General features: G+C 44.4%; 2 protein-coding genes across 5 annotated transcripts; both read right to left on the bottom strand.

Moving 5' to 3' along the window:
• Nucleotides 1-933: 933 nt before the first annotated feature.
• slc5a6a (solute carrier family 5 member 6a) lies at nucleotides 934-21,839 on the bottom strand. 4 transcript variants are annotated; one of them, XM_078274091.1, is made up of 17 exons: nucleotides 21,501-21,839; nucleotides 12,813-13,028; nucleotides 12,469-12,690; nucleotides 8,869-8,934; nucleotides 8,059-8,110; nucleotides 7,900-7,967; nucleotides 7,161-7,315; nucleotides 6,939-7,079; nucleotides 6,670-6,799; nucleotides 6,500-6,588; nucleotides 5,453-5,565; nucleotides 5,258-5,325; nucleotides 5,080-5,166; nucleotides 2,533-2,690; nucleotides 2,341-2,444; nucleotides 1,711-1,838; nucleotides 934-1,624 (listed from the first exon to the last, which is right to left on the bottom strand). In XM_078274091.1, exons 2-17 carry the CDS (start codon nucleotides 12,936-12,938, stop codon nucleotides 1,424-1,426), a joined length of 1,908 nt encoding a protein of 635 aa, XP_078130217.1. In that variant the 5' UTR covers nucleotides 12,939-13,028; nucleotides 21,501-21,839; the 3' UTR covers nucleotides 934-1,423. The 4 variants fall into 4 exon arrangements, with proteins under 4 accessions (XP_078130217.1, XP_078130216.1, XP_078130218.1 ...); XM_078274090.1 differs by lacking the exon at nucleotides 21,501-21,839 and adding an exon at nucleotides 20,979-21,444; XM_078274092.1 differs by lacking the exon at nucleotides 21,501-21,839 and adding an exon at nucleotides 19,853-20,535.
• A 102-nt stretch (nucleotides 21,840-21,941) lies between these two features.
• On the bottom strand, nucleotides 21,942-27,007 carry rpl7l1 (ribosomal protein L7-like 1). Its single transcript, XM_078274094.1, has 6 exons — nucleotides 26,931-27,007; nucleotides 26,431-26,539; nucleotides 26,174-26,337; nucleotides 25,669-25,806; nucleotides 25,472-25,581; nucleotides 21,942-22,656 (listed from the first exon to the last, which is right to left on the bottom strand). Exons 1-6 carry the CDS (start codon nucleotides 26,942-26,944, stop codon nucleotides 22,448-22,450), a joined length of 744 nt encoding a protein of 247 aa, XP_078130220.1. The 5' UTR covers nucleotides 26,945-27,007; the 3' UTR covers nucleotides 21,942-22,447.
• Between the last annotated feature and the right edge of the window lie 483 nt (nucleotides 27,008-27,490).

The following is a 27,490-nucleotide window of genomic DNA, read 5'->3' as shown; positions in this document are numbered from 1 at the left end:
GGTCTCTGTAGTGAAATGTCCCTGATACTCCCTCCATCATGTCCTCTGAAACATCTGATACAATACTCACATCACACAGGTGTGTTTAGAAGTTAGTGGTTGCATCATTCTTATAATTCTTTTAGGAACCAATAACATCATAACAGCATGTCAGCATTGTATTAGAGTAATTAGGAACAAATGCTCACGTATTCTTTGAGCAGGACAACTCTTTTTTTGACAAGATTGTCTCACCTAACAATCATGTCTCCATCTATCCAAAATCACACCATTTACTTTTGTATAGTTATACTATCTATCTATATCTATAGATATATATCTCTCTCTATATATAGATATCTATATCTATAGATATATATCTCTCTCTATATATATATATATATATATATATATATATCTATATATATAGATATATATATTAGGGCTGTCAAAATGAACGCAATAATAACGAGTTTAGCACAAATTCCTTTTAACGCCTCTAATTTTTAACGTTGTGGATGGCTAGCAAAAACAGAAATGAAGAAAGAAAAGGATCTTTTGAATGGCCCTTCCAGATGGTTCTCTCCACAAGACTCAAGTTTAAATGTATTAAGTTTTAGTAAGTTTATTACGGATAGTCTAACTCTTTGATCCAAAGAAATTGAAGTATGAGCTATAGCTTCAACTGGACTGTATATGTTGAGTCCTAGTTCCTAGCAAGCATACAGTATCTGTCTGCTGCCTGTGTTGATAAGAGCATGTCAAACTTGAATAATATCCATTTTAAAGACATTTAGAACAGATGAAAAATGTGAGTAATTTGCGCTTAATCGCGATTAAATATTTTAAATCGATTGACAACCCTAAATATATACAGTACCAGTCACAGGTTTGGACACACTTTCTTATTCACTTGAATGAGAAAGTGCGCTAAACTGTTTGATTGATTACTGTGTGTGTGTGTATATATATATATATATATATATATGTATGTAGATGGAGAGAGAGAGAGATCCACAGCAGCAGCTCCAAGTATTAAACCACCATAGGCCACTACACAATCACAGGACTGTCATGTCAACGTCCGTCTCTTTTCTTTTCATGTTAGTTTCTCTTAAACATCTTGTATGGCTCCATCTTTTCTACAAAAATAACATAATTTACATCCTGGATCAACTGCCTGATTCTTTTGTGAACAGCTCATTGTGCATGAGAGCTGCGCACACACGTGCACATATCTGGGTTGGAGATCTTCTTTGACTGCTACTACTCTCAATGCACAGTTTCGGCCTGGCACGAGTTGAGCCTTTTCTATAATCAGATTCAGCTGATTAGGACACTGTAAAAGGTGGTGCTGTGGACATTGTGCTTGACGTCCCAACTATGATCCGTCTGTGCTGTCAGGACTGCAGAGGGTTTGTGTGATCAGTAGGAAGAGAAGGCATCACAAGGCCGTCTCCTGAAGCGTGTGAGCTGCCAGCTGACACGAGGGCAGAACCATCCTTCTTTCCAAGTCTTCGTCCTCCGTCTGTGCTCTGTCGCTCTCTGTCTCTTTGTCCTCGGTGACGGTGTCCTCTTTGCAGTAAGCTGCTCCGTTGCCGTCTTCCTTGGCCATCCGATAGGGCTGTGTGTGACTTTCTTTGGGCTGGCCAACAAAAACAAAGACTATTGAACGCTCAGGTTAGGGTACACAAACAGGGAGACCCCCCAGCAGTGTGAATGTGAGCCTACCTTGGGAGGAGTGGACAGAGGAGTGACGCAGCACAGCTTCTCCCTGTAGCGCTCCGGCAGGAAGAAAAGCAGCCAGCCCAGGACAGGAAACACTGTGCCCGGGGTCAGATCCTTCTCCTTCATCGGCCCTGACATTTCCACGCGCACACACACACACACACACACACACACAACGCTAACGATAACGCAGATGTACACGGCAACTGTTGCAATTTGAACAATAACAACAATAACAATAACTCTTGTGCATGTCGGCAGGAGCAGCATTCTAAAATGCAGAATGTAAGTGCACAGCAGCTGCTAGCATCGACAGCAAGGTCACAAACGGCTGTTATTCATTATCCGTGTTGAAAAGGGTCACGTGATAGGGGCGTGACCAATCAGGGAACTGATAAGACCCAATCCAGAAGCGAACGTGGGAGTCAGCGTCGTCGTTTCCAAAGGTGTCCGTGTGTCGTCCAGGCAGTAACACAACCCCGAGATTTCAAACTGAAACAGGGTCAGCAGTGTTTCCAAACATTTAGGGGCTCGGAAAAACCGGAGAAGTGTGGACGCCATGCGCAAACGTAGCCAAAGACATGCATTTTAAAAGGAAAAGGTATAGAGTGGATGTGTCTAGCGGGGGTGTACCTGTCAGAAGGCTGACCAGCAGCCCCACCACCACCACCGTTGCGGAGTTGTGAGCACTGTACCACATGTAGGACAGCGAGTAGAGCGCCTCCACACCCGTCGGCCTGAAGGGAAGGGGAAGACCAAACGTCAGAGCTGTCTGATGATCTGTACTGACCAGCTGCATCTGCCTGACGTGTACTCGTGTCTTACCTGGGCGTGGCTGTGGTGGCGTTGACCAGTGTGGTCATGTTGTCGAACAGGGGCAGAGCAGTGGTGTTGAGTTCTGGACCAGACATACGCATCACAAAGCTGCCAATGCCGATCCAGAAGGCCATGGCAAGGCCAGCTACCAACCCGACCACAGCACCCTGAGCAGGGACACACAGCTCTGTTCAGACCTCAACCAAACATGGACACAATTAGTGGTGTAACAGACCATAGTTGATCCGTAGACCGTAGGGATCAACACTCACCATTCGGAATGCATGTGAACCGTTGATTCATTACAAAGTTTAACCATAATACCAGTGTGAAATACATTTTACTGTACTTAAAGTAGGCTGATAAATCTCTAGGGAGGATTGCTGTGAAAAGATACAGGCAACGCAGTTTTCTGTTCACGTGAACGGGGCATGTTAAAATCAGTTGATAGAGACGCTCATGGCTACTGGAGGAGCCGAGAAGTTGAAAAGTTGTGACGCCGGCTACAGAGCTCCGTGCTATCAGCAGCAGTTGGTAGATGTGTTACCCGACAATAGGGAGCTTTGAGCCGGGTACAGAGCACCGTGAGCTGCCCGTCGTTTCCACGGACATTAACCTGAAGTTTAGGAGACAGTGAGCGTTATGCAGCGACGACAGTTAAGTTGAAAAGTTAAGGTATTATAATAATTAAATTATTATTAGGTTATATCAGAATATGTTTACTATTATAGTTTAATTTTCAAAAAACACCATATTTTTGTGGTACTGCACATTGCTGCAGCTCCTCTTTTCACCCTGTGTGTTGAGCTCTCTGTTTTAACTACTGTGTGAGGCATCACACTGTTCCATCTGTTAATGCTCAGTACCTAGGTAAGGACTACTAGCCAGTCAGAAGCAGAGTATGAGGGCGTGCCCTGACAGTACCTAGGTAAGGACTACTAGCCAGTCAGAAGCAGAGTATGAGGGCGTGCCCTGACAGTACCTAGGTAAGGACTACTAGCCAGTCAGAAGCAGAGTATGAGGGCGTGCCCTGACAGTAACTAGGTAAGGACTACTAGCCAGTCAGAAGCAGAGTATGAGGGCGTGCCCTGACAGTACCTAGGTAAGGACTACTAGCCAGTCAGAAGCAGAGTATGAGGGCGTGCCCTGACAGTACCTAGGTAAGGACTACTAGCCAGTCAGAAGCAGAGTATGAGGGCGTGCCCTGACAGTACCTAGGTAAGGACTACTAGCCAGTCAGAAGCAGAGTATGAGGGCGTGCCCTGACAGTACCTAGGTAAGGACTACTAGCCAGTCAGAAGCAGAGTATGAGGGCGTGCCCTGACAGTACCTAGGTAAGGACTACTAGCCAGTCAGAAGCAGAGTATGAGGGCGTGCCCTGACAGTACCTAGGTAAGGACTACTAGCCAGTCAGAAGCAGAGTATGAGGGCGTGCCCTGACAGTACCTGGTAAGGACTACTAGCCAGTCAGAAGCAGAGTATGAGGGCGTGCCCTGACAGTACCTGGTAAGGACTACTAGCCAGTCAGAAGCAGAGTATGAGGGTGTGCCCTGACAGTACCTAGGTAAGGACTACTAGCCAGTCAGAAGCAGAGTATGAGGGCGTGCCCTGACAGTACCTAGGTAAGGACTACTAGCCAGTCAGAAGCAGAGTATGAAGGGCGTGCCCTGACAGTACCTAGGTAAGGACTACTAGCCAGTCAGAAGCAGAGTATGAAGGGCGTGCCCTGACAGTACCTAGGTAAGGACTACTAGCCAGTCAGAAGCAGAGTATGAGGGCGTGCCCTGACAGTACCTGGTAAGGACTACTAGCCAGTCAGAAGCAGAGTATGAGGGCGTGCCCTGACAGTACCTAGGTAAGGATTACTAGCCAGTCAGAAGCAGAGTATGAGGGCGTGTCGTGACAGTACCTGGTAAGGACTACTAGCCAGTCAGAAGCAGAGTATGAGGGCGTGCCCTGACAGTACCTAGGTAAGGACTACTAGCCAGTCAGAAGCAGAGTATGAGGGCGTGCCCTGACAGTACCTGGTAAGGACTACTAGCCAGTCAGAAGCAGAGTATGAGGGACTGCCATGCTAGCAGCTAGGCGAGCATTATAACGTGTGTTCCAAAGTGACCACGTTTGTCTCTGAAGTAAAGGCTGGACTACAATAGAGCTGTTTGGAGCAGTTTGTGAACAGTGTTTTCTGTTGGAGATGGTAATTCCCTTTGGGATGGACTTTGGGCTTTTTCACTTTGTTAAACTATAACATTCACAAAAAATATATATATATAACACAACAAAGCAAAGGGAAAAAGCCAAAAAGCATAATATGAGCACTTTAAAACATTCCCAAGTAACATGCATTTCCGGGGTGTAAGTCCTCTGTTTTCCCCGGGAAAGAGAACTCTGCTCCGAGGCTTGAAGGTGCTGTGTGTTTTATGACAGCTCTTTAAGTATAAATGGAAAGAATAAAAGAATAATGTCCCGCCTTTTTTGACTGGTCCGTTCCGAACCTTGAGTTTTGTGATCCAATGCACCCCTAGACACAATAAAGTCACAAATTAAAGGGCTCACCGTGGGGTTTGCCCAGGGAAAGAACATTCCCAGACAGAATAGGCCCAGAAGAGGACCCCCCACCATCCCAAAGATGCTGAAGGCTGCCTGAGGACACACAGGACAAGACGGAGTCATTTAAAGACCAACATGTTTTATAATGTGTCACTAACTGTAGTTGATGTTAGCAGGGTGTTACCTGCAGCACAGAGCCCATTATAGAGGCCAGGTAAGCCATAGCCAGACACACCAGACCGTAGACCAGCGCTGTGGGCCGAGCACACGACACAGACACAATCAGTGGCCTGTTAGACTGCACTGCTTGGCTAAAGAAACAATTAATGTACACCACACATTCCATATTGTAGAAATACAGTATCTATGCTTGTCTTACCGAGTCCCTTGGACAGCAGCGTCGCTTTGGCTTCAGTCATGTTTGGAAACTGAGGTTTGATCAGGTCCTCCATGGTTACTGTTGCTAGGGAGTTAAAGGCTGATGAGATGGTGCTGCAGGGAGAGAAAATGGGATTGAATGAATAACTGGGATTCTGTGATACATGATACGGCACAGGCCTTCAGGATATATTCCCCATGTGTCTCCTCTCCGATGTCTTCAGCAGTAGGAGAGCAGACAGCAGGTCTGAGACAGACCGGAGACGTCCGGTTGGCTGCTGCAGACGTGGGTGCCAGCGCCTGATGTGGTGTGTTCCCCAGCACCCGGTGCTGGAGTTAGTGCAAGCTGGATTCGGGTTGGGACTAGCTGTGGCTGTGTCCCCGGGGCGGCGAGTGAGGCAGATGGACTGGGATGTGCTAGCTGGCTTACTTAGCATTAGATTAATTAACTACCCATACAGCTAACGCTACATGGTGAACTTAATCGTGAGTTAGCCCAGTGCTGTTAACTAGAGATGGTCCGATACCATTTTTTGCTTCCCGATACCGATTCTGATACCTGAACTTGCGTATTGGCCGATACCGAGTACTGATCTGATACCAGTGTGTCATATATTTTATTATGTTTTAACAACTGTATTCTACTCTCCCTGTATGGATGGGATATGATTTCTATCTTTGTTGTCGGTCTGGCTCAGGTTAAACTCTTTGTGAAACATGAACGCCACAGAACGTTCTTTTATTCTCCAGTTTGACAGTCAGTTATAACGGAAAAAGAACATAAATAAACAACTTTAACGTAGATTTTCTTTAGGGCTTTATTACGTGGTATCGGATCGGTGCATAAACTGCAGTACTTCCCGATACCGATACCAGCATTTTAGGCAGTATCGGAGCCGATACTGATACTGGTATCGGAACATCTCTACTGTTAACCGCGGTAAAAACAATCATACTAAAAATAACTTTATGAGCATGTTAAGGGTAGAAGTTCAACACCTTGGAGGACGAGTTGTGAATCAGCTGCTGCCTGACGGTGGACCTTTACCTGAGAGCTCCGCTGAACAGACAGGCCACAAACAGTCCAGCCAGCCCAGGCAGGTCCTGGAACACGTCCATCACAAAGTACAGCACCATCTGCACAGAGCAGCTCAACATTAGCATGCCCCCCACAGCCCACAGTGTACAGCCACTACAGGTTGGCGAATGAGTGTGCACCTGGTCATTGGTTTTGACGTAGCCCTTGTCCAGAGGGCTGTTCTCTCCGTAGCGAGCGAACATGACCAGTCCCATCAGACAGCCTAAACACAGCACAATCTGCTGGCACGGGAAAACTACGTAGCACGACCTGGAAGGACATGAGAGGAGACGGAGACAAGACGGCCGACATCATAAAGAAGCTACACATGAAAAGCTATGTTTAAAAGGAAAGTAACAATATAATAAATTCATATGGGTTGTCTGAAAACAGCAGTGCTGGCACTCACATGACGGCCTCTCTCTCCGTGCGAGAGCTGAGGTATCTCTGGACCTGGGCCTGGTTGACCCCGTACAGAGCCAGCATCAGGAAGACTCCCCCCACCCCCAGTGTCCAGAAGGTGTGGCGCTGCAGAGGGTCGGGGTCCAGGCTGACGGACACAGAGGGAGAACAGGGTGAGCGTCTGCCCGACCGGTGTGCACTACAACAGGGACAGATAATAACTACTCACTCCAGTCCCGAGATGCGGCTGCCGTTGACTGCTTTCCTCCACACCTCTGCCATGCCCCCCGCCTGACTGGCCCCCACCACGATGACCGCCAGCTGGCCCGCAAACATTACCACCGTCTGGAACACATCGGTCCAGATCACCGCCTTCAGACCGCCCTGGGACAGGAGCAGCGGACAATCAACATTAAAAACTCAGAGGCTCGACACACTGACATCTGCACTCCTGATTACTGTAAACTACATTCAGACCAGACTACATCAGAGCTCAGAGAAACAGACCAATCAGACACAATCGGAAACTTTCTTCATCTTTTACATACGGACCGAAGTACTGAATGTGGACTGGTAGCTGGAGAGGTGCCAGTTCACCTCCTAGGCACTGCCAATGTGCTCTTGAGCAAGGCCTGGAACCCCCCAAACGGCTCGGAGCACCTGTCCAGTAGTCGCAGCCCAATCCCTCTCCATTTGTGCATGTATAGGACCTGAGCATGTGTGTGTATTTAGGCCTGTGTGTAGTATGTTCTAACTGTGAAAGTGAAAACACTGTAATTTCTTCCCTGGGGATCAATACAAGTATAAAATAAAATAAAAAATATATTTGACGTTATTGTTTAGTTTGACAGATATATTAGTTCTGGTTTACAAAGGTTGATCCTCATTATGTCATTCTTCAGCTTCTGTTGTAGAACAGCACATATTGTGTCACAGAGGTCAGTGATTGGCTGGGCTAAGGAACTCACCAGAGCAGTGTAGACCGTGCACACCAGCCCCATGGCCAGCACTGCCCCCCACAGGTCAAAGCCTGTCACTGCAAGGGAGAGAGGGCGTTAGCACACTGCTTACTCCATTACACAACTACAACTTGTGCTGCGTTCAACACCAACATGTGCTACTCTTACCTGCGTTAAGAGCCAAAGCTGGGGCATACAGGACCACCCCCATATAAATCACCTGCACAGAAAGGAACACACACACACACACACACACACACACACACACACACACACACACACACACACAATCATATCAGCTTACATTTAGAGATTTTCAGAATGCTATGAAACAGTGTGTTCACAGTGAAACCTGGTTTAACGAGGGCTCATCAGTTGCTGATGAAGAGGCAATCACTTTTCCTCATCTGTTCTCAGTTCATTTTGGAGAATTTACCATTGATTGCAATTGTATAAATTTGATTTGGGAATAACTGTTCATATTATTCATGTCATCATGACATTACAGAACAATGCTGATGCTTTTATAATATAGGGAACTTTTACAAGGGTCAGTGTGACATTTCCAGGGCCAAAGTTTCAGTCAGGCTGTCATATAATTGGCCAATGAATGCATGTATTTCTTAATCATGGCACTCCGTAGACAAAAACATTCTCCTGGTTTTTCAATCAAATAACTGGTGAAGCCAGAAAGAGTTAAGAGGATCAACACCAAACTGTTCTTGCCTTTCTTACTGAATGTTTTACTGTCTCACCGGCTGACTAGAGTTACTCACTTGCTGAGCTAAATGAAAAAAATGATTTTACTTTTTATATTTACTTTTGTGTCAAATGATTAATGTCTTTACTAAGTATCTGTTTAGGCGACATTATGCCCAGGGCAGTGGTCCTTTTATCAACAGTAGCACAAATAACATCCCTGATTCCTGCCCAGAAACTAATGTACAAAGAAAGAATGACGCAAACAAACAAAGATACCATCTGAAAGATGAAGGTCACAGTCCCACATATGCGAACCGTCTTGTTAAAGCGCAGCTCCAGATACTGTCGAGGGGGGAGAATGAACAAAAAGCAGATTCAAATATCACCTCAGAGTCATGCTGTGATATGTGGTCCGGCTGTGGATCTGAGCTGCCAGTTAGAGCCATATTATCAGTTACAAGTCATTGTGTGTTCACAGGACATCAGTGCAGGGCTGTTCTCTCACAACATTTGTGTCTGTTCAACGTTAACTCCATAAGAGGACTGATAACAATTTTAAGTTCTGAGATCATACTTTACAAAGATGAGAAGGAAGATAGATACAGGCATGTCAAACACTGTGCGCATGTTTAGTCCAGTCATTTTATGAAAATGTAGGCCAAACTGCAACAGAAGCAAACTCAACTGATTTTGTATTAGTCAGCTGCAAATATGGCTTGACCCCAAAAAAATTCTAACAAAAGATTTCTCAGTGGTTTACAGTAGTATCAGATGTACTTAAAAACATACTAAAAGTTTACCAAAGTTTGACTCCAAGAAAGGCCCCATTTTCAAAATGGCGGCCGTCAGGTCCTTAAAATTACCATTACTCCTTTGTATTCCTCCTAAACCAGGAATACTGGTGCCTGATACATGTTTTGGCCATGTAATATTCTAATTAGCATATTTGCATGATAGATAAGTGATTACAAGTACAATTATATATTAAAGCAATTAGTTACAAGCATATTTATGTGAAAAATAAGGGTGAATACAATTACATACAATTTAATAATACAATTTCCCCTTAAGTGATTGCATATTTCTCCTTTCTCATATTGTTTGAATAAATTCATTAGAACTGTGTGGTACCGTAAAATTTTACTTTTTTTTTTGCCTTTTGTTTTTTATACTTTTTTAATACTTTTCTTATTTATACATATCTTTTTCTATTTTCTTCAGTTGTTTCCTCTTATTTAGTTTATTTTTGATACTTTTTTGCACCGTAACCTTCACTAGATTTACCATTAGTTGTCACACTCTTCCTCCCATAGAGGTTGACTATAGTGATTCTCACAATTCCCAACTTGACATGGTCCACAAGCAGGCAGGCATGGTCCATATGCCCTGCAACTGCACCGTTGTGTTTGGCAGGCAGTTGTGCAATTACAGTGGATCATCTGCAGGAGGCTTTCTGGGGCAGCAGTCTTACTGGTCATAACTGGCAGGAACCGGTTGTCCACCAGTTTCCATCCCCAATCCATTGTGTTCATGTCACCTTCCTTTCCAATCCACACCATGATCTGGAAGCAAACTCTTTGGCAGTGGTATTTGGTTGAGGACTCAATTGGAGGCAGATGTTATGGGGTAACAAATGATTTGGCGGTAACGATTTTCTTGTAAAAAGGTTGTAGCGCAAAGAGGCAAGTGAATCGGTACTCTTTCCGCCAAACAACACTGCCATTGCCTTGGTCCCATGGTCCTCTATGACATCCCTTGCTTGATGTGGGAGCAGAAACACGTTTGCACAGGACTGGATGGTTGATTCACCATTCACAAGTTTCTGGAATGCTGTCTGTTTGCCAACACTAAAAGTGCGTGAAGTTGTATCACATCCTGTGAAGGCATGAATAAACAGCAACTGGGAACACAAGTCACTACAGGACTTGTTTCATCTCACTGATGTTGTACACTTTAGTAGCTTTGGACTTGAACGGAAATAGAGGCCTCTATTGTTCGTCCCAGCATAGTAGAGGAGAAGAATGAGTAAGTCTGTATCCTCCCCTATCAAGGTTGTGGGCTGATGTTCTGAGGCCTTGATTGCAGCTTTGACAATGTCCACGTCTGCATCACCTGATGCACTGATAGCAGTGCAGCCTTCTCCAGCTCCTCGGTCATAAGATTGATAAGTCCTTGTTTGTTGCAAGATCTAGAAAGGAAAGCATCCTTTCTTCCAACAAACTCAGTCTCTGCATTGAAGTTAACGATGGGTTGAGCGTTTTCACCACGTCTCTGATGCGTATTGTCTTTGATGGAAGGACCTTCGCTATAACCAGTGGTGGAGGAAGTACTGAATCTCAGTACTTAAGTAAAAGTACAAATAACCAGAGACATATTTACTTTAGTAAAAGAAGAAGTACCACAATGACAAACCTACTTAAGTAAAAGTAAAAAGTACCTGATTTTAAATGTACTTTAAGTATTAACAGTAAAAGTACTTGCATAACGATTTATTCTCTGAATCTTATTTGCATATTGCCATTTTAAATGGTAATATGCAAATCAGAAAAAAAGTTGATTAGTTGGTTAGTTTGCACCTTGGGCAGTGAGGGCACTGTGTCTAGCGACCCATGATTTACAAAGCGGTGGTTCAGTTATTGTGATGCTGAGCTTCGACAGTATCCATACTGTCCACTACCACAAACAAGGCCTGGCTTTTAAAAAAAGTTCCTATCCTAACCAGCATAAAACGGAAATATTTTGTTAGAATCGGAATGCGGTTGGTTTTATTCCTGGATGTATTTTAAGACACTCTTGTCCCCGAGACGAGAGATCTCTGTATTATGGGTCTGGAAAAAAGCCTCAGATTTTCCGTCACCGGAGGCATTTTTGCCCAGAGGCTATGGACTACAGCCATAGACTGTATATAGAATGGACCAACAGATCCCGTGTCTCTGGACGGAGACCAGTGAAGGATATTAGAAGCACTCTCCCGGTGATGGCTGAGCGTTACTGAGCAGCCTCCAACTGAGCTTGAAGACGTAGTTGTGACGTGAGCAACCTGTCTGAAAGTTGGAAGTCTTCTGGTAGCTGTGCCAAGAGAAATCTCAATCATTCCCAATCTAGCAGAGACGGAGAGCGTAGGTATATGTAAGGAGATAACATAGGCACAGGCTAATTATTGATCACTACAATGATAGTTAACATTAGTAATTACACTTAAACAGCTAATGGAAGTCCAAACTGCCTGAGAGCTTCTCCTGTACTATACGGTAATTCCTCTACTATGAGACAGGAAGTCTCGTGGTTATGACCCAATCGTTAGCCTATTGTTATAAAAACGTCTGCTACGGAGCCATAACGTGAGGTACAAGGTAACGGAGCCTTTTATACATTAACAACGGACAAATAGAGTCTTTAAACGCTTCAGATGTAAAGGTATTCTCTGTCAAAGTGACGTCAGAATGAATGGCAGTCAATGGGATGCTAACGTCGGGTGATCGCTTTGTAGCATTAAAATGGCGCCATAGGAAGTTTGAGCTCTGAAGCGAAGCTTACCCCCTTGACTACAGCCAGTAGTAGGAGCTACTTCTGCATGTTTCCAACCCTGCATGTTTACCCTATTCACGTGAGAAAAAGAATGAATAGGCGTATGAATAGGCTATATTTGGGTCTTTTTTTTCCTTACTCAGGATATATTGAGGATACAAAATCAGTTGAGTTTGCTTCTGTTGCAATTTGGCCTAGGTTTACCCCTAGGCGTAGGTTGTATACGCGCGTGTGTGTCTGTGGGTCAGGTGTGTGTGTGTGTGGGGGTCAGGTGTGTGTGTGTGTGTGTGTGTGTGTGTGTGTGTGTGTGGGGTCAGGTGTGTGTGTGTGGGTCAGGTGTGTGTGTACCTCATAGGCACTGGACAGCCGCAGTCTGTAGAAGACTGGGATGAACACATGAGCTGGGATGAGCAGGCCCAGGAAGTAGGAGCATCCCAGGAACCAGTACTGAGTCCCAAATGTGTAAACCTCCGACGGGGCTCCAAGGATGGCCACGGCCGACTGGAAGGTGGCCAGCAGGGACAGAGACACAGGCAGGCAGCTCATGGAGCGGTCAGCCATCAGGAACTCCTGCAGCAGACACAGTGCTGCTGTCAGACATCTCTAAAACATCTACCTGTTTGACCCCTGAAAGCCTGAAGTTGACCCTGTAGTGGAGTTAAAGTTACTGTGTTATTGGGTCTAAAGTGTACCTGTGTCGTGCGCTGGCGGCCCCCAGAGAAGGCATGGAAGAGGCCGATGCCAGTCGAGGCCACCAGGAGCAAGGCGAAGATGACGTAGTCCACCGTGGTGAAGTGCATCTGGACTACCTCCCCCATGATGCAGCGGGTGTGGGGGGGTCGGGAGAGTGCACGGCCTCTGGGGCTGATCACGACGTCAAAGAAAGCATTTCAGCCATAGGGACAGATCTGCAGGAAGAAGCAGCCAGGCAGCAGCATTCAGCTGGGGAGTCTTTGAAGCAGTCAGTTTAGTGATAAACTGTAGCTTTAAAAACATGCTCTTATCTAGACCAGAACTGTTTATGTACACAGGTTTTATTATTACCAAGCCAGAAATTAATAAACCTATTTGCATTGCAACAGCAGAATGGTGCTGGAGACAATACACTAGCTGATTACCTGTGGTCATTAAAGTTCACAGTTCACTAACTGAGATGAGATGATGAAATGTAACAACAGCTACAGGAGGATGGAGTCATAAAAAGGTGTACCCCCCCCCCACGGTGACTGATCCAATCACGGTCACTGTGGAGGCAGAGGAGACATTCAGCAAAATAATTCACCCCCACAAGAATCGCATGAGAAAAATGAGGTGTCACAATATTGTTACTAATGATTCAACACCTGTACAGATCATTTTCACCAAACAAAACCCAATCCTGCTCATATTTTCACAAAAGATACATAACAGTGTTCTTTTACAGTTGTTTTGGCTCCTGGCTGTGCCCATGTGAAAAATAACTCTCATATTCACAGCTGCAGGACCAGCAGAGGCCAGCTGACTGCACAGAGGGGAGGCTAAAGGTGTGTGTGTGTGTGTGTGTGTGTGTGTGTGTGTGTGTGTGTGTGTGTGTGTGTGTGTGTGTGTGTGTGTGTGTGTGTGTGTGTGTGTGTGTGTGTGTGTGTGTGTGTGTGTGTGTGTGTGTGTGTGGTCTGCTTTTTAGCTTCAATAAATGCAACTTCTTTCCAAAAGTCAGTGAGTAATCCTGTTAAATAACATCAGTAGTTTTGTGTAGCGACAGGCCTGTCTGTGAGATTCTCTGTGCTGGTTTGATCAAGTACCGGCTGAGTCAATGACCCCATTAAATCTGGTATTTATTATGCTTTATTATCACTAATCTACCTGAGTCTGACTGGTTGGGAACAGAAGCAACTGCCAGAGCAACAGTTCAACTCCAGAGCCCCCATCACGGGGATGTTTCAGTAGATCTTTAACTAATGCTAGAGCCAGTCCATTCACAATCCATGACTACAACGTCCAGCCTTCAACTTCACAGTATTTGACTAGACATTTGCTGCGGTCCTTGTTGATCAGGCATGTGTGGAGTTTGATCTGCTGTGCTCCTGCTGAGAGTTACAGGAGTGTGGAACCATGCATTAAAGGCTGACACGTTAGAAAGAGCCTGCTGATTCAGACCCTTGCAGTGGCTTCCCAGTGAACCAGACGTAACCTCCATCTCTGTCTTTAATGACATCATGTGACTGGCAGAAAGCTCCTGTCCACACTAGTTTGGGCTGGCTCCTCAAAGTTTTTAATCTTTCCCATTAAAACAGGGCCAAAATTCCCAGCATGCAAAGCTGACAGCGATCTGAAATGATTTTCTTTTGATGAAATGTAATTTTCCCTGACGTTCCTTTTCTCAGTCAGACCTCATCGACCTTTACAACACTTACAAACCTAAGAGACTAATGATAGACTTACCAAGACTGCAGTCTCTATAGTTTCCATTCTACAATTAGGTTAACTCGAACCCATGACAGGGTGAAAGGCAGTGCTTGGGAAGTAACCACCCATAGCTGTAGAGACATTAAATGAAGGAATGTATCTGATATGTGTGATCCTGCATGGGCTTCAGAGCACTCTCTCTGTAGTAGTAGCTAACAGTAAGCTCAGCACTCAGGAAGGTCCAGTACAAAGAAATATGGCTCACAGCAAGCCATTTGCTTCTGCACCAGTTGGCCAAGGACTACTTCACTCAATCTGTGCCTTTCCACCACAACATGTGTCTCTCACATCCAACAATACCACAACGCCTCAATCCCATGATTCAATTCAATCCTAAAGGAAATGTTCAATCCTTTCTCTACCGTTGATAACTTATAATCTGTCACCTGGCTTTTCTCCAACCACACACGTCAATGTGTGTGTGTGTGGAGGTCAGGGAGGCTGTGGTTGCCTGGCAACACAGGGACAATGAGTGTACATGAGGTAGAGGGAGCACAGTGCTTTCCCCCCCACACATAACAGCAGAAGATGTGCTGTTTGATGGAGGGGGAGGGGGGGGGAGGGAGAGGGAGAGAGAGAGACAGACAGACAGACAGAGAGAGAGATCGCAGGTGGAGCGAGCTGCACAGGACACACTGCTGAATTAGAAACCCTATCAAGGTAGTTCAAAGCAAAGCACACATTTCATTCTGCTCATCAGACAACCAGCACAGACACTGTGTGTGAGCACTCCGGCTAAATATTAACAGGGAGTGAAGGGCCAACCAGAAATACTACCACGTCTTCCTATTGTCCTTGACACGAAGATACAGAAATCAGAAATGCCTTTTTATAATGAAAACAACTGTTCATCTTAATTCAAGGTTTTACAGACTCGGTTTGATCAAACACAGTGCAGCGTGCCCTTTATCTCGATATTAAAGGCCATCCTGGAGCTTTGAGCTTCTGTATTTTAGAATGAAATGGTGCACTGCCATTCATGCAGGAAAGTCCATAATCGGAAATTCGGAAAAATGTGTCGTTTAAAAGCGCAGTCAGCAACAACGAAGGCTCTGCTGCCCCTCTGCTTAAAGTAAAAAATAGGCACAGAGAGAAAAAAAGAAATCGCGTATAGAAATAAAAATGTTGATGCATTGATATTCGTTTTATAGTCGCATCGTAGCTGCTGAATCAGAATCTAATGGTGCGGTGCCTCCACAGAAGGCGAGGGCTGATCCCCATGCACATGCAGTATAATACACGTGTTTCCATATAGACACAGCTGGTCTACAGTCAGCATCTCTGGAATATGTGCCTCAGATCTGCTTGCACCTCTGCGACCCAAAAGGCCAAGAATATGAGTAATCATTAAACCTTGAGCTGAACCCTGGCCTGCTCCGTGAAATAACTACCAACAGCACAGACCGTTTCATAAGCAGCAAAGATAAAGAGCTACTGACAAGAGAAATATAAAATTGTCACCACTGACTAACGTGCCGTTATCAGTTCTGAAAGACAGTGTTGTAAAAGGAGAATACACGGGCAGTCCCACTGACACTGATAACACTAACAAACGTGGCATGTGTTAGTCTTTTGTGACCCTTGTTAATGCAATACCAGATAATACTAAATGTTGTTTGGTTGAAGCTTGAGTGTAATCATTAGCCTGCAGAAGGTGTGATGCTCCTCTTAGCCCTCTCCTGACACAACACGTACCTCTGGGGAGGTGGAACTGGGTTTGTGTACCAGTGTTAGTACATTGGCTCAGTGGCAACCAAATATAGTGTCAAATGAACTGCCTTTTATTCAAACGCTGCACATGGGACCATGCACCCTGAAATCCATTCTTCATTTGATTTCAGATTATGATCAGAAAAATCAGAATGTTTCCTTTGGCCCCGAGACATACAACATTTAACCAAACAACAAAACCATATATCACATTCACGAAAAGTGGATGCTGGGTAGGGGTGCACGATATTGAAAAAATGTGATATTGCGATATCGATAATGAATATTGCGATATCGATATTAATTTCGATATTTTTAAACATATGTAAAATTACCAAAGTTATGGGAAAACGCATCAAAATAGATTACTAACAAATAAAACAAGTTTTCTTACAACACAAGGTTTATTTCAACTGACGGTCATATTGGACTGGTCCAACATGAATATATAAATAAGGACCATGTCTACAGAACAGGACACGTTCTACTGGTTGGACAGTATAAATAGATAAATAAGGACCATGTCTACAGAACAGGACACGTTCTACTGGTTGGACAGTATAAATAGATAAATAAGGACCATGTCTACAGAACAGGACACGTTCTACTGGTTGGACAGTATAAATATATAAATAAGGACCATGTCTATAGAACAGGACACGTTCTACTGGTTGGACAGTATAAATATATAAATAAGGACCATGTCTACAGAACAGGACACGTTCTACTGGTTGGACAGTATAAATATATAAATAAGGACCATGTCTACAGAACAGGACACGTTCTACTGGTTGGACAGTATAAATATATAAATAAGGACCATGTCTACAGAACAGGACACGTTCTACTGGTTGGACAGTATAAATATATAAATAAGGACCATGTCTACAGAACAGGACACGTTCTACTGGTTGGACAGTATAAATATATAAATAAGGACCATGTCTACAGAACAGGACACGTTCTACTGGTTGGACAGTATAAATATATAAATAAGGACCATGTCTACAGAACAGGACACGTTCTACTGGTTGGACAGTATAAATATATAAATAAGGACCATGTCTACAGAACAGGACACGTTGTACTGGTTGGACAGTATAAATATATAAATAAGGACCATGTCTATAGAACAGGACACGTTCTACTGGTTGGACAGTATAAATATATAAATAAGGACCATGTCTACAGAACAGGACACGTTCTACTGGTTGGACAGTATAAATATATAAATAAGGACCATGTCTATAGAACAGGACACGTTCTACTGGTTGGACAGTATAAATATATAAATAAGGACCATGTCTACAGAACAGGACACGTTCTACTGGTTGGACAGTATAAATATATAAATAAGGACCATGTCTATAGAACAAGACATGTTGTACTGGTTGGACAGTATAAATATATAAATAAGGACCATGTCTATAGAACAGGACATGTTGTATCTGTTGGCTTAAAGCCAAAGTATTTCCAAGCTAGCGAGGAGGAGGCATTACCCTACAGTCACATTAGCTACAAGAGACAGAGACAAAGCGACAGGCTACCATTCATTTTCAATGGGAGTGGCCAGAGCCATAGAGATATAAATGTCATAGAGATTATAAATATATAATGTCTTTCTCTATCACTCTGGGAGTGACAGCCAATCAGAGTGAAGGCAGCGTGAGGGCAGCGTGACGTATGTAAGTGGCTCGAGTCGAAGAAAATAATTCAAGATGGCGGACAACGGCATTTCATCTCATATATTGTGTTACTTTTATCGAGAAATAAATACTTTTAAATCCAAACACATCGTTCTTGTGACTTAACAATACCTCTGAAGTAACTTTTAAGATGTGGTTTAAGGTAGCACCGGAGAATTTCTGTTTACTGTTGCCTAGCAACCAGGGGTAGGCTAGGCATGCCCAGGAGCGCCCACAAGTGAGTGCATGTCGCTCTCTTTAAGCTAATGTGACTGGAGGTTACTTTTGGCCTCTAAAGTTTCCTTTCAATCTCTGTTATTTCGTCGTCTCCCAGAGCAACACTCATTTTCTTACTTCTGTGTTCTTTCTGCTCCACTCTTCGCTCTCTCTTCAGCTCCTTTCTTTTCTTTCGCTCGCTTTTATGGTTCTGCGGAGGCTCCACGCAGCTGATGTTTATACGTGCTCTGGTGTGTGCGTCGAGCCGGCATGTGTGTGTGTGTGTGTGTGTGTGTGTGTGTGTGTGTGTGTGTGTGTGTGTGTGTGTGGTAGAGCGAGGAGAAGTGAGAGAGTGACGGTGATTATCTTCAGAGTGAGTAGTGACTCTAGAGTCCTAGTGAGAGAAACAAAGAGTCTCCCCTGTTCTTTCTGACCACGGTGGGAGATCTGGAGCAGGAGAAGTTAACTCTCTCCTTGATGTCATGTTGTTGATGGAGAAGGAGAACCAGGACATGAGTCGGGGGAAATACAACGCTACCAAGTGATGTGTATTTTTTCGAGAGGTGCATCAAAGAGTATAGACGTAACAAGAGGGGAAACTCAATGGAACTGCAGCTCCGCCATCTTGGACTGAATGTAACACAACGTTCTGTTGAGTTTCTCCTCTTGTTGCTTCTATACTCTTTGGGTACATGTCGGGCGGGATGCAACGCAAACAAAATATTGCGTAATTATCACGAGACTTTCTGTATAATATCGCGCAACGTGATATCGCAATAACGATATTGAGTCGATATATCGTGCACCCCTAATGCTGGGCAATCAATTCATTAGGTCCCCTTTTACATTCAGTGTTCCAAACAACCTACACTTTGATTTGGTTTTGCTTAACAGACTGAGGAACTAAAGAGTTCGTTAACCTGTTCAGTCGAGCCTCTGGGACTCTAAATCTTTAGTCCGTGTGATATTCTTCAGATAAAAGGGGAGGGGGTCTGATGTAATATTACCGGCCAGAGACAGCATTGTGTTAGTATACGCAGTTAGGAAACACACAATTAGGAAACAAGTGGTTGACCTGCAATCACTGAGCAGATCCGTATCAGTGCCATGCATGATTCCATACTGCATAACACCTTGGATTATAGATTGGAAATATAGACTACTAGGTATTGATTCATGAATGGGAAAAAGTATTCAATGATGTCAGAATTCAACAGGACAGACTCCAGGAGAGGATTGTTTGAGATGTTCCTCCCTATGACCACTGCACATAGAAAAGGTTACAAATGCAGACCAATAAAGACTAGAGTGGGACTTTAATCTGAGCACTTGTTTGCTCAAAGTTCAACCGTACCAAAACAATGAATCAGCAACTTCACTCTTCAGTCTATTTATGTTACTCCATGAACTGACAAGCAGCCACCAAATGGCAGAATTAAGCTTCAGACATCCAGCGCTTCTATTCATTGATGCAAAAATCCCATAAAATATTACCATAAAGCAGTTTTAATCATTGTTTATTTGATTGAACATGTATTACATTATTTAACCAGAAGAGTCCCATTGAAATCAAGACTCTCTTTTTCAAGGGAGACCTGGCCAAGACAGGCAGCAGCATGAATATAGACACAGACAGAAAATATTGATGGCAATACAACTAAGAACTCAGAACTTACCAGGTAGTCCAACTTCCCTGTTTCCTTTTACCCAATAAAGCTCTTTTCCTGTCAGTTCTCTGTAAACGATGAGGAGCTCCAGACAGACCGCTACAATCATCTGTTCCTCTTCGGATTCAACAACGTCAAGACATCAGGACCATCTAAACACTGATCTTTCAAGATAGCCTCACGCAAAGTTCTCGCTCCAGTTCAAATATTTATCATTCACGTCGCACTGACAAATGTGTTTTTGCATTGACTTTGTAATCGTGCCACTGGAAACGTTCAAAATCTCCTCAGTCTGAACACACCATTAATGATAATGATAATAACTCTTTTGGAAGGGTTTTGACCATTTTAACTGTGCGAGAGCAGTAAAAAAAATGCTTAAATGTAGCGTCAAGGCTGTGTAACAAATGCCACCAACCCATCCTCATCACTGCTGCAACAGCTTGAGACGTAAGGGACCATGAGCATCATATACTTCCATCATAATGTTCTCAGCTCTTATACACTAACCAAAACAACATGTTTATTACACATTCATCACTAGAAACACAAGTGCTGAGCTTCAGCTCAGATTAATCTTCATGTTCCCAGCTTTCAGATTTCTATATATGACATGTACAGTTGACCTGCTGTCTCCACCTATAGACCACCTGGCCCCCCATCTGAAGTGGTCTGGAACCGCCAGTGGGACAGTAAGGACTACCGTAGTGTCTAAAGGTCAGGCGATTCACAGTGAAGCCTCTCTAGTGTCCTGACACACAGCGAGGGGTTCACCAACAATGTGAACTAAATTATATTTACAATATATTTCTAATATGTGGACACAGACAGACAGAGCTGCTCCGACATGCCATTCATTAGGCGACCGACTGTGTGAGCCACGTGAGCTACCAAACACTACCAGCAGCTGTTTCATATCTGCATTAAATAAATATCAGCACACAATATATTGCATATGTAACACGTGTAACATTAACTGTAGCCACGTCGTCCTGTTGCTCAATCCAAACTCTCTCCTGCAACCGCGTGCATCAACGTGACACTGATAACACACATAGCCTGTAGATAACCACCGGCGGCTCGCCGTCAGCTAACCCCCCTTACCTGGAGCTAACGGAGCTAACGGGCTGCTTACCGTCTCTGTACCGGGGACCAGTCTTCACTGACAGCAGCGCCGGGGCTCCGGTAACATTACATCTGCTCGCGAGGTGACGCACCGCCCACTCTCCGTGACACTAGATTAGCTGTTGCCTTCAAGTGCTCCTCGTAAATAAAATATTCGCAGTCGAACCATCGGAGAAACGAATATTCGCGCCGTCAGTGGTTTAAAACCTGCATCGGTTCAACGCTTCCGACTACTTCACAGCGCTACCGTAACGCTATGTGCTCTCAGCGACAGCCTCCTCACTCGTCACATTTCCCGAATCCTTTTGGTTATGACCTTTCCGATATTACCGAGGCCAGCACAGCTCGCACAGCGGCAGTCTGAACCATGTCTATCATGGGTTTGTAGAAACCAGTTTGACAAAATCATCTGACGGTTATACCAGTGGCGATGGGTGGTGTGACGTGCTGATACAGGATGATGACGCAAGTTTGTAACCGTCATGCTAATTAGTCACTATGGCACGACAGCAACACAGGTTGTCTCTCTTACCTGTTCTACTGACGCACTCACATCACTGATACTGCTCATCAAGCTCCCGACGCATCCTCCAAAAACACGTTTATTACAGATTCATGACTCTCCATGTCTCCCCCAGTGCGCATCTGTGCACGCGCAGCTGCAGAGGCTGCTGATCACGTGTCTCTCTGGATTCACACCACAGGAGGCAGAATGAGGCTGTAAACATGGCATCTGACTGATTTACACATTAACTAAACTAGTGACTGGTTGGTCCTGTACAACCTGCCACAAATGCACTAAGGTAAACTGTGATCTACAGCTGCTTCACCATCAACACACGGACTCCAGGCGCTGCACCGCGTGCTGTAGTAACAGGCTAACTGGCGCCTCTGCTAATCAGAAGCACCAGAGCCCAATATCCACACGTTCTCATATCGTGTGTCAAACATGTTATCATAGAATCATGAATCATTTTGGGGAGGGAGGGGGGGTTTATTGTAAAAACATTTTGTGTATTAACAATGAATCATAAATCAGATACTCTCACTGAATGGAGTAAAGCCGTGTGCTGCAGGCAGGACAGCCCGTCCTAATTATTCAATCACCGCATATAGTTTGCGGTGAGCGTTGATCCAGTCCTCTGACAACCTGAGGAATATTATGTGGAGCAACTAAGCACCCTTTAACACAACATATTTTACATTCACAAGTGATTGAAAGTATTGTTACATTTCCCCAAAGAGCACACCAGCTCCCATCAGTCCGTGGTCAGAGGCACTACATGTTAGACTTCAAACCTGAGTCAAAGAGACTTTAGGTCCTGCTGAGGTCTCCCAGCTTGTAACCAGATGTGTATATTAAATATGACTCTGCCAAAGGAACAGACAAATTAAACATTTGGTTGTCAGTATTTGCTCCTTAAGAAATGCAGCATGGTTAAAGATGCTGCCGAGTGTCCATGTTGCATGCGTTCCTCCTCAGTTCAGTAGTCTGATGATGGAGTTAATGTCTGTGTTGCGAAACCCAGGGTTCCCCAGGTCCTTCAGGAGCCCAGCCTTATCCCTGGCAGCATGGCGAGCCACTGACAGCTTGAAAGGCAACAGGAAGTTGTTGGCTGCCCGGAAGCCCTTACCAACCGAGTAGATCTCGTGAATCAGGTCCTCCAGACAGATGATGCCGTGTTTACCTGAGAAACAAGAAGAGGGAGAGATGGAAGGACACGCTCAACACCAGCTGTAGTACTCATATACCTCCCATACAACTCACCTGCTTCCACACAGGGCTTTAAAATCATAGAAATAGAGAGAATAGAACGGACATTAAACTGTTTGCCGTGGTAATTTGACTAGTCCAGGAGGAAATGGCAACTGTCGTTGGCATGGTGACAACAAGTGTCACACTCACTCCTTGTATCATTTAATGAATAGAATTTGAAATCTTAGCAATCCTCAATCCCCCTCTAGCAGCAAGAGAGCAGACACAGAAGACTCTGCATGCTTGGCTACACATGATAGGAGGAAAAAATGCGATATGCGATAACGTCGTTGAATATCGCGATAACAATATTACATAAACAGATATTGTAGTCATCTTATTTCTGCTGCTTTCAGTACTGTGCAAAAATACAACAAATTGCTTGTTGAATTAAAAAGAAAAATTCCAACATTTTATTGAACATTGAATTAAACAAAAAAATTCACCATTAAAAAAATATGGCAGTTACATTTTAGAGTGTAGTTTTCTACTGATATTCTTTCAACTTACTAAAACAAATCAGCGTCTTTCGCAACATGTTGCTGCCTTTCGTGATGTGTGCATTGCGCAAGTTGATATCGTCAGAACTCTATAAAAACGATATATTGTGCAGCTCTGGTTTATACGGAGGTTTATGTGGAAGTTAGCGTGCTCAGGTCACGGTCGGGTCTTTGCAATGGTACACGAAAAATCGGCCGCCGCACTGACCATCCTGCTCTGCTGAATTGATTGGGAATGTCATGCTGCGCTCCAAATCTCTTTTTTATATGTCAGTCTGTACAGCTGCTGCCCTCACTAAGTACGTACTGTTGCATGCAGTCTGCAAAATATCAGGACATACCAATTCATAACACTGAGCCTTGAACTTTTACCTTATTGGTGATATTTGCTGTGCAAAGGATTGTAGGTCAAAACAGCCAGAAAAGCATGCTAGCGTGCATAATGTGAGCAGATGCAGCAGGACATCCTGGTAGGGGTGGAACTACACACTCAACACACCATTGGATCAGTGTCCGAAACTAATAAACAGAGTGGTAAGAGACATATACCACTATATCTATACGGACTGGTTGGTTATATCGGCCGTCCTAAACACAGAGTATACTAGGCAGACGCACAGCTGACAACCTCGCAGGTGGATACGGGCTAAAGGCTACACACACAGCACGTTGCTGTGGGCTTGTGTCGGTCACACAAGCGGTTTCAGGAAAGTGGCTGCATGTGTCACGACAATGCACAGAACATCAACACCGGGTCAAGCCTACAGCTGTCTGCGGACACGGAGTGCGGAGAGTGTGTCAGAGCCTCCCGGACGGGTCAACTGAGACGGTGTTGCCTGCTTGTCGGTTAACATTTCATTTCATTGTGCTTTATTTTGGAAAGCTGGCTGACTCCAAAATACTGGCCAAACAACTAGCCTGAGGTAAACGCCGTTTATCAGTAGACAAAAGTGACGTGGTGGTTGGAGTTCCGGTGCGTGTGTTTGGGTCAGTGAATGTTTGCGTGTGCGTGTCTGCCCCCCCCTACCAACGAAGCTCTGACATGCAGACAGAGGAACAGAAGAAAGTAGCTGCAACTTCACCAAAATGAAGACTGAAAAAGAACTATAGTGGTACAAACATTTACTCGCCATGTGGCGGATAGCACTCTGAGATTTACTCTCCAAACGGAAAATGTACCTGCATTTGTCGCCTGCCGAGTGTTAATTTTGGACCCTGGATTAGATACAATTCAGTGACATCTGAAGTCTGAAAGTAGATTATGCCCTAGGCCATTTAAAAATTGCATTGCCATTATTTTATCATCTCAACCGGTTGTAATCTTTACATTTATATCTATTTTTAAACCATTCACCATGCAGCGTTACATCCTGGTGCATCTGACACATGACTGTGACTGTGACTTACTGAATCTTTTTCTGGCAAACTAAATAGTAAGTTAGTGTGGCTACTGGAACACACAGTTCTACTCTCATTCTATTTATATGGTTTCACCCTTGATTAACAGTGTACATCCTTGAAGGAACTGCAAAAAAAAAAAACTTATTCACACGTTTTCCACAAAAGGCAAAGTGACCGGACATCAACCATTTAACTGTTCCCTCCTGGTCAGATCTCATGCCTTGGTATAATATGCATGTTGTGGTAGAAGTGTTTGAGCATACACTGGCTTTGCATTCCCCTTTGAGTGATATAAATATACTGTATATATACACAGTGGTGCTCATAAGTTTGTGAACCCATGCTAAAGTTGTCTAAACAGAGGAATAATAAAAAAAAATAATCATCTTTTGGAAATTGATCTTAATACCTTAATTAAAAAAAAAAAAAAATAGGAAAATCCAACCTTGAGGACACCAATTTTCTTTGTGAATGAATAATTTATCATAAATAAATAAATGTTCTTCATTAAAATACAGGGGGCATAATTATACATACCCCTATGTTAAAGTCCCATAGAGGCAGGCAGACCTTTATTTTGAAAGGCCAGTTATTTCATGGATCCAGGATACTATGATCCTGATAAAGTTCCCTTGGTCCCCCCATCATCACATCCCCTTCACCATACCTAGAGATTAACATGGTTGTATTTCAGTAAGTCTAATAGCTGTTTGAGTTGCATTGAGAGATGATTTCATGGAAAGTACCCCATGTCAATCTGTAGGTATGGTGAAGGGTATGTGATGATAAAATCTGGATTCAGCTGATTGCAAGTTTAGGTTCATTGACATGAGTGAAGAGACTTACCCATGTGCGTCTCAATCAAGGTGTTGTCTGTGAGAGGAACTCTCCTCCGGCCAACCCTGGTCTGTCCTCTCTTCAGAATAAGCTCACGAACAGACTTCAAGTTGGGAAATCTGTTGGAAACATTAGCATGGGTTTACGACACACACAACAAACCCGACACACGTGATCTGAGCTCCAGTTGTTCAGGCATCACTCACCCCCAGGCCACGTACGGCTCCAGCACCTTCATCATGGCCACAGAGGTCTTGTTGATTCTGACGAAGGCCCCGCTGAAGATCTTCCTCAGCCTCAACATCTGGACCACCTTCATCACTTTGGGACTGACACCTTTAACCCTAACAGGAGAGGATCATCCATGTTGACCAAACTGGAATAGCGTTTCATTATGCACAGTTTTAAATCTCATCTTCTATTCTTCAGTCAGCTCAGTTGCAGACAACCTGTTTCCAGCATGTATTGTCAGAGTAAAGTCAGGAAAAGCCCCAGGAGCCAGTAAAACACCTTTGACAGGCAAGACAGAAAGGAAAAGATGGCAATGCAATCCCAGCTAAAGTGATGCAGGGCTCTGTAGCACGCAGTATGAAGCCTGCTTTCAAATATAGGAACATGTCCTCTACTGAGATGGATGCAAACATGGACAACCGCTTTGAGCTTTTCACGAACAGCTCATGTGAAAAGCTCGGTCTGAGTCAGAGTACTCACTCTCTGATGCGGACGGCGAAGGCGAGCCTGTTCTTGGCAGGAGGCAGAGGGGGGGGCGGCCTGTGCTCAGACCTCCGGATACGAGTTTCATCACGATGACCCTTGTGGCTGTCTTTCAAGAAGTCCTCCAAACGCTTGAACTTCAATGGTTTGCCTTTAGATACCTGGAATAGAACAGAAACCCCATGTCAGAACACAGCAGTGGGTAGAGATGGCTACATGTGGTCTGCTGCTTCCACCGGTCTATCATCACTCACCTTTCTCTTCTCAAGCAGGGCAAGCTTGGCCTGAGTGGCTTTGATAGCCTGGTACGCCTTCCTCTTCTTCAGGAGATACTCAGGAACTAACTTGATCACTTTCTTTGATCTGACAACACACACACACACACACACACACACACACACACACACACACACAGTCAGATGTGAATCAGTCAGCTTCAGAGAGTTAACTTCTGTTATGATTTAACACTAGAAATCAAACTGAAATTAACTGATGCCAACTCAGTCCGTGAACATGGCATCAGCTCCCTGTTAGCTAAACAACAACTAACTAGCTAGCTAGCTAGCTAACTAACGTTAATGCAAGTAACGTTAACGTTTTATGTGAGAAAGTGCCTTTTCTAACCACGGGACCGGTAAATACGGGCCTGGATGTAAGCAGTAAAACAGCACCTTCTTAAAAAGACTGGAAATAAACCAGCTGTCCATACAGAAAGAACGGATGGACTTAGATATCATTTAAAACAAATACATACTCTGCTTCGGCCATGATGAAATCAGGAGACTCGCCAGTCGCTCGATGATGATGTCACACCCCCTCGACGCTGTACGGCCTTACAGTGTGCTTAGTGTGCTCACACTGCCGCCCAGCGGCCAGCAGCAGCCACTGCTGGACTCTACTGCTGGACTCTACAGCTGGACTGATTCTACTGCTGGACTGACTCTACTGCTGGACTCTACTGCTGGACTGACTCTACTGCTGGACTGACTCTACTGCTGGACTCCACTGCTGGACTGACTCTACTGCTGGACTCACTCTACTGCTGGACTCTACAGCTGGACTGATTCTACTGCTGGACTGACTCTACTGCTGGACTCTACTGCTGGACTGACTCTACTGCTGGACTCACTCTACTGCTGGACTCTACTGCTGGACTGACTCTACTGCTGGACTCACTCTACTGCTGGACTGAATAGCTGGACTCACTCTACTGCTGGACTCACTCTACTGCTGGACTCACTCTACTGCTGGACTCTACTGCTGGACTGAACAGCTGGACTGATTCTACTGCTGGACTGATTCTACTGCTGGACT

The sequence above is a fragment of the Sander vitreus genome, chromosome 18, assembly GCF_031162955.1.
Source record: "Sander vitreus isolate 19-12246 chromosome 18, sanVit1, whole genome shotgun sequence".
In the NCBI taxonomy this organism is placed as follows: domain Eukaryota; kingdom Metazoa; phylum Chordata; class Actinopteri; order Perciformes; family Percidae; genus Sander; species Sander vitreus.
The sequence above is the reverse complement of the archived record's forward strand: the minus strand, read 5'-3'. Positions and strand labels throughout refer to the sequence as shown.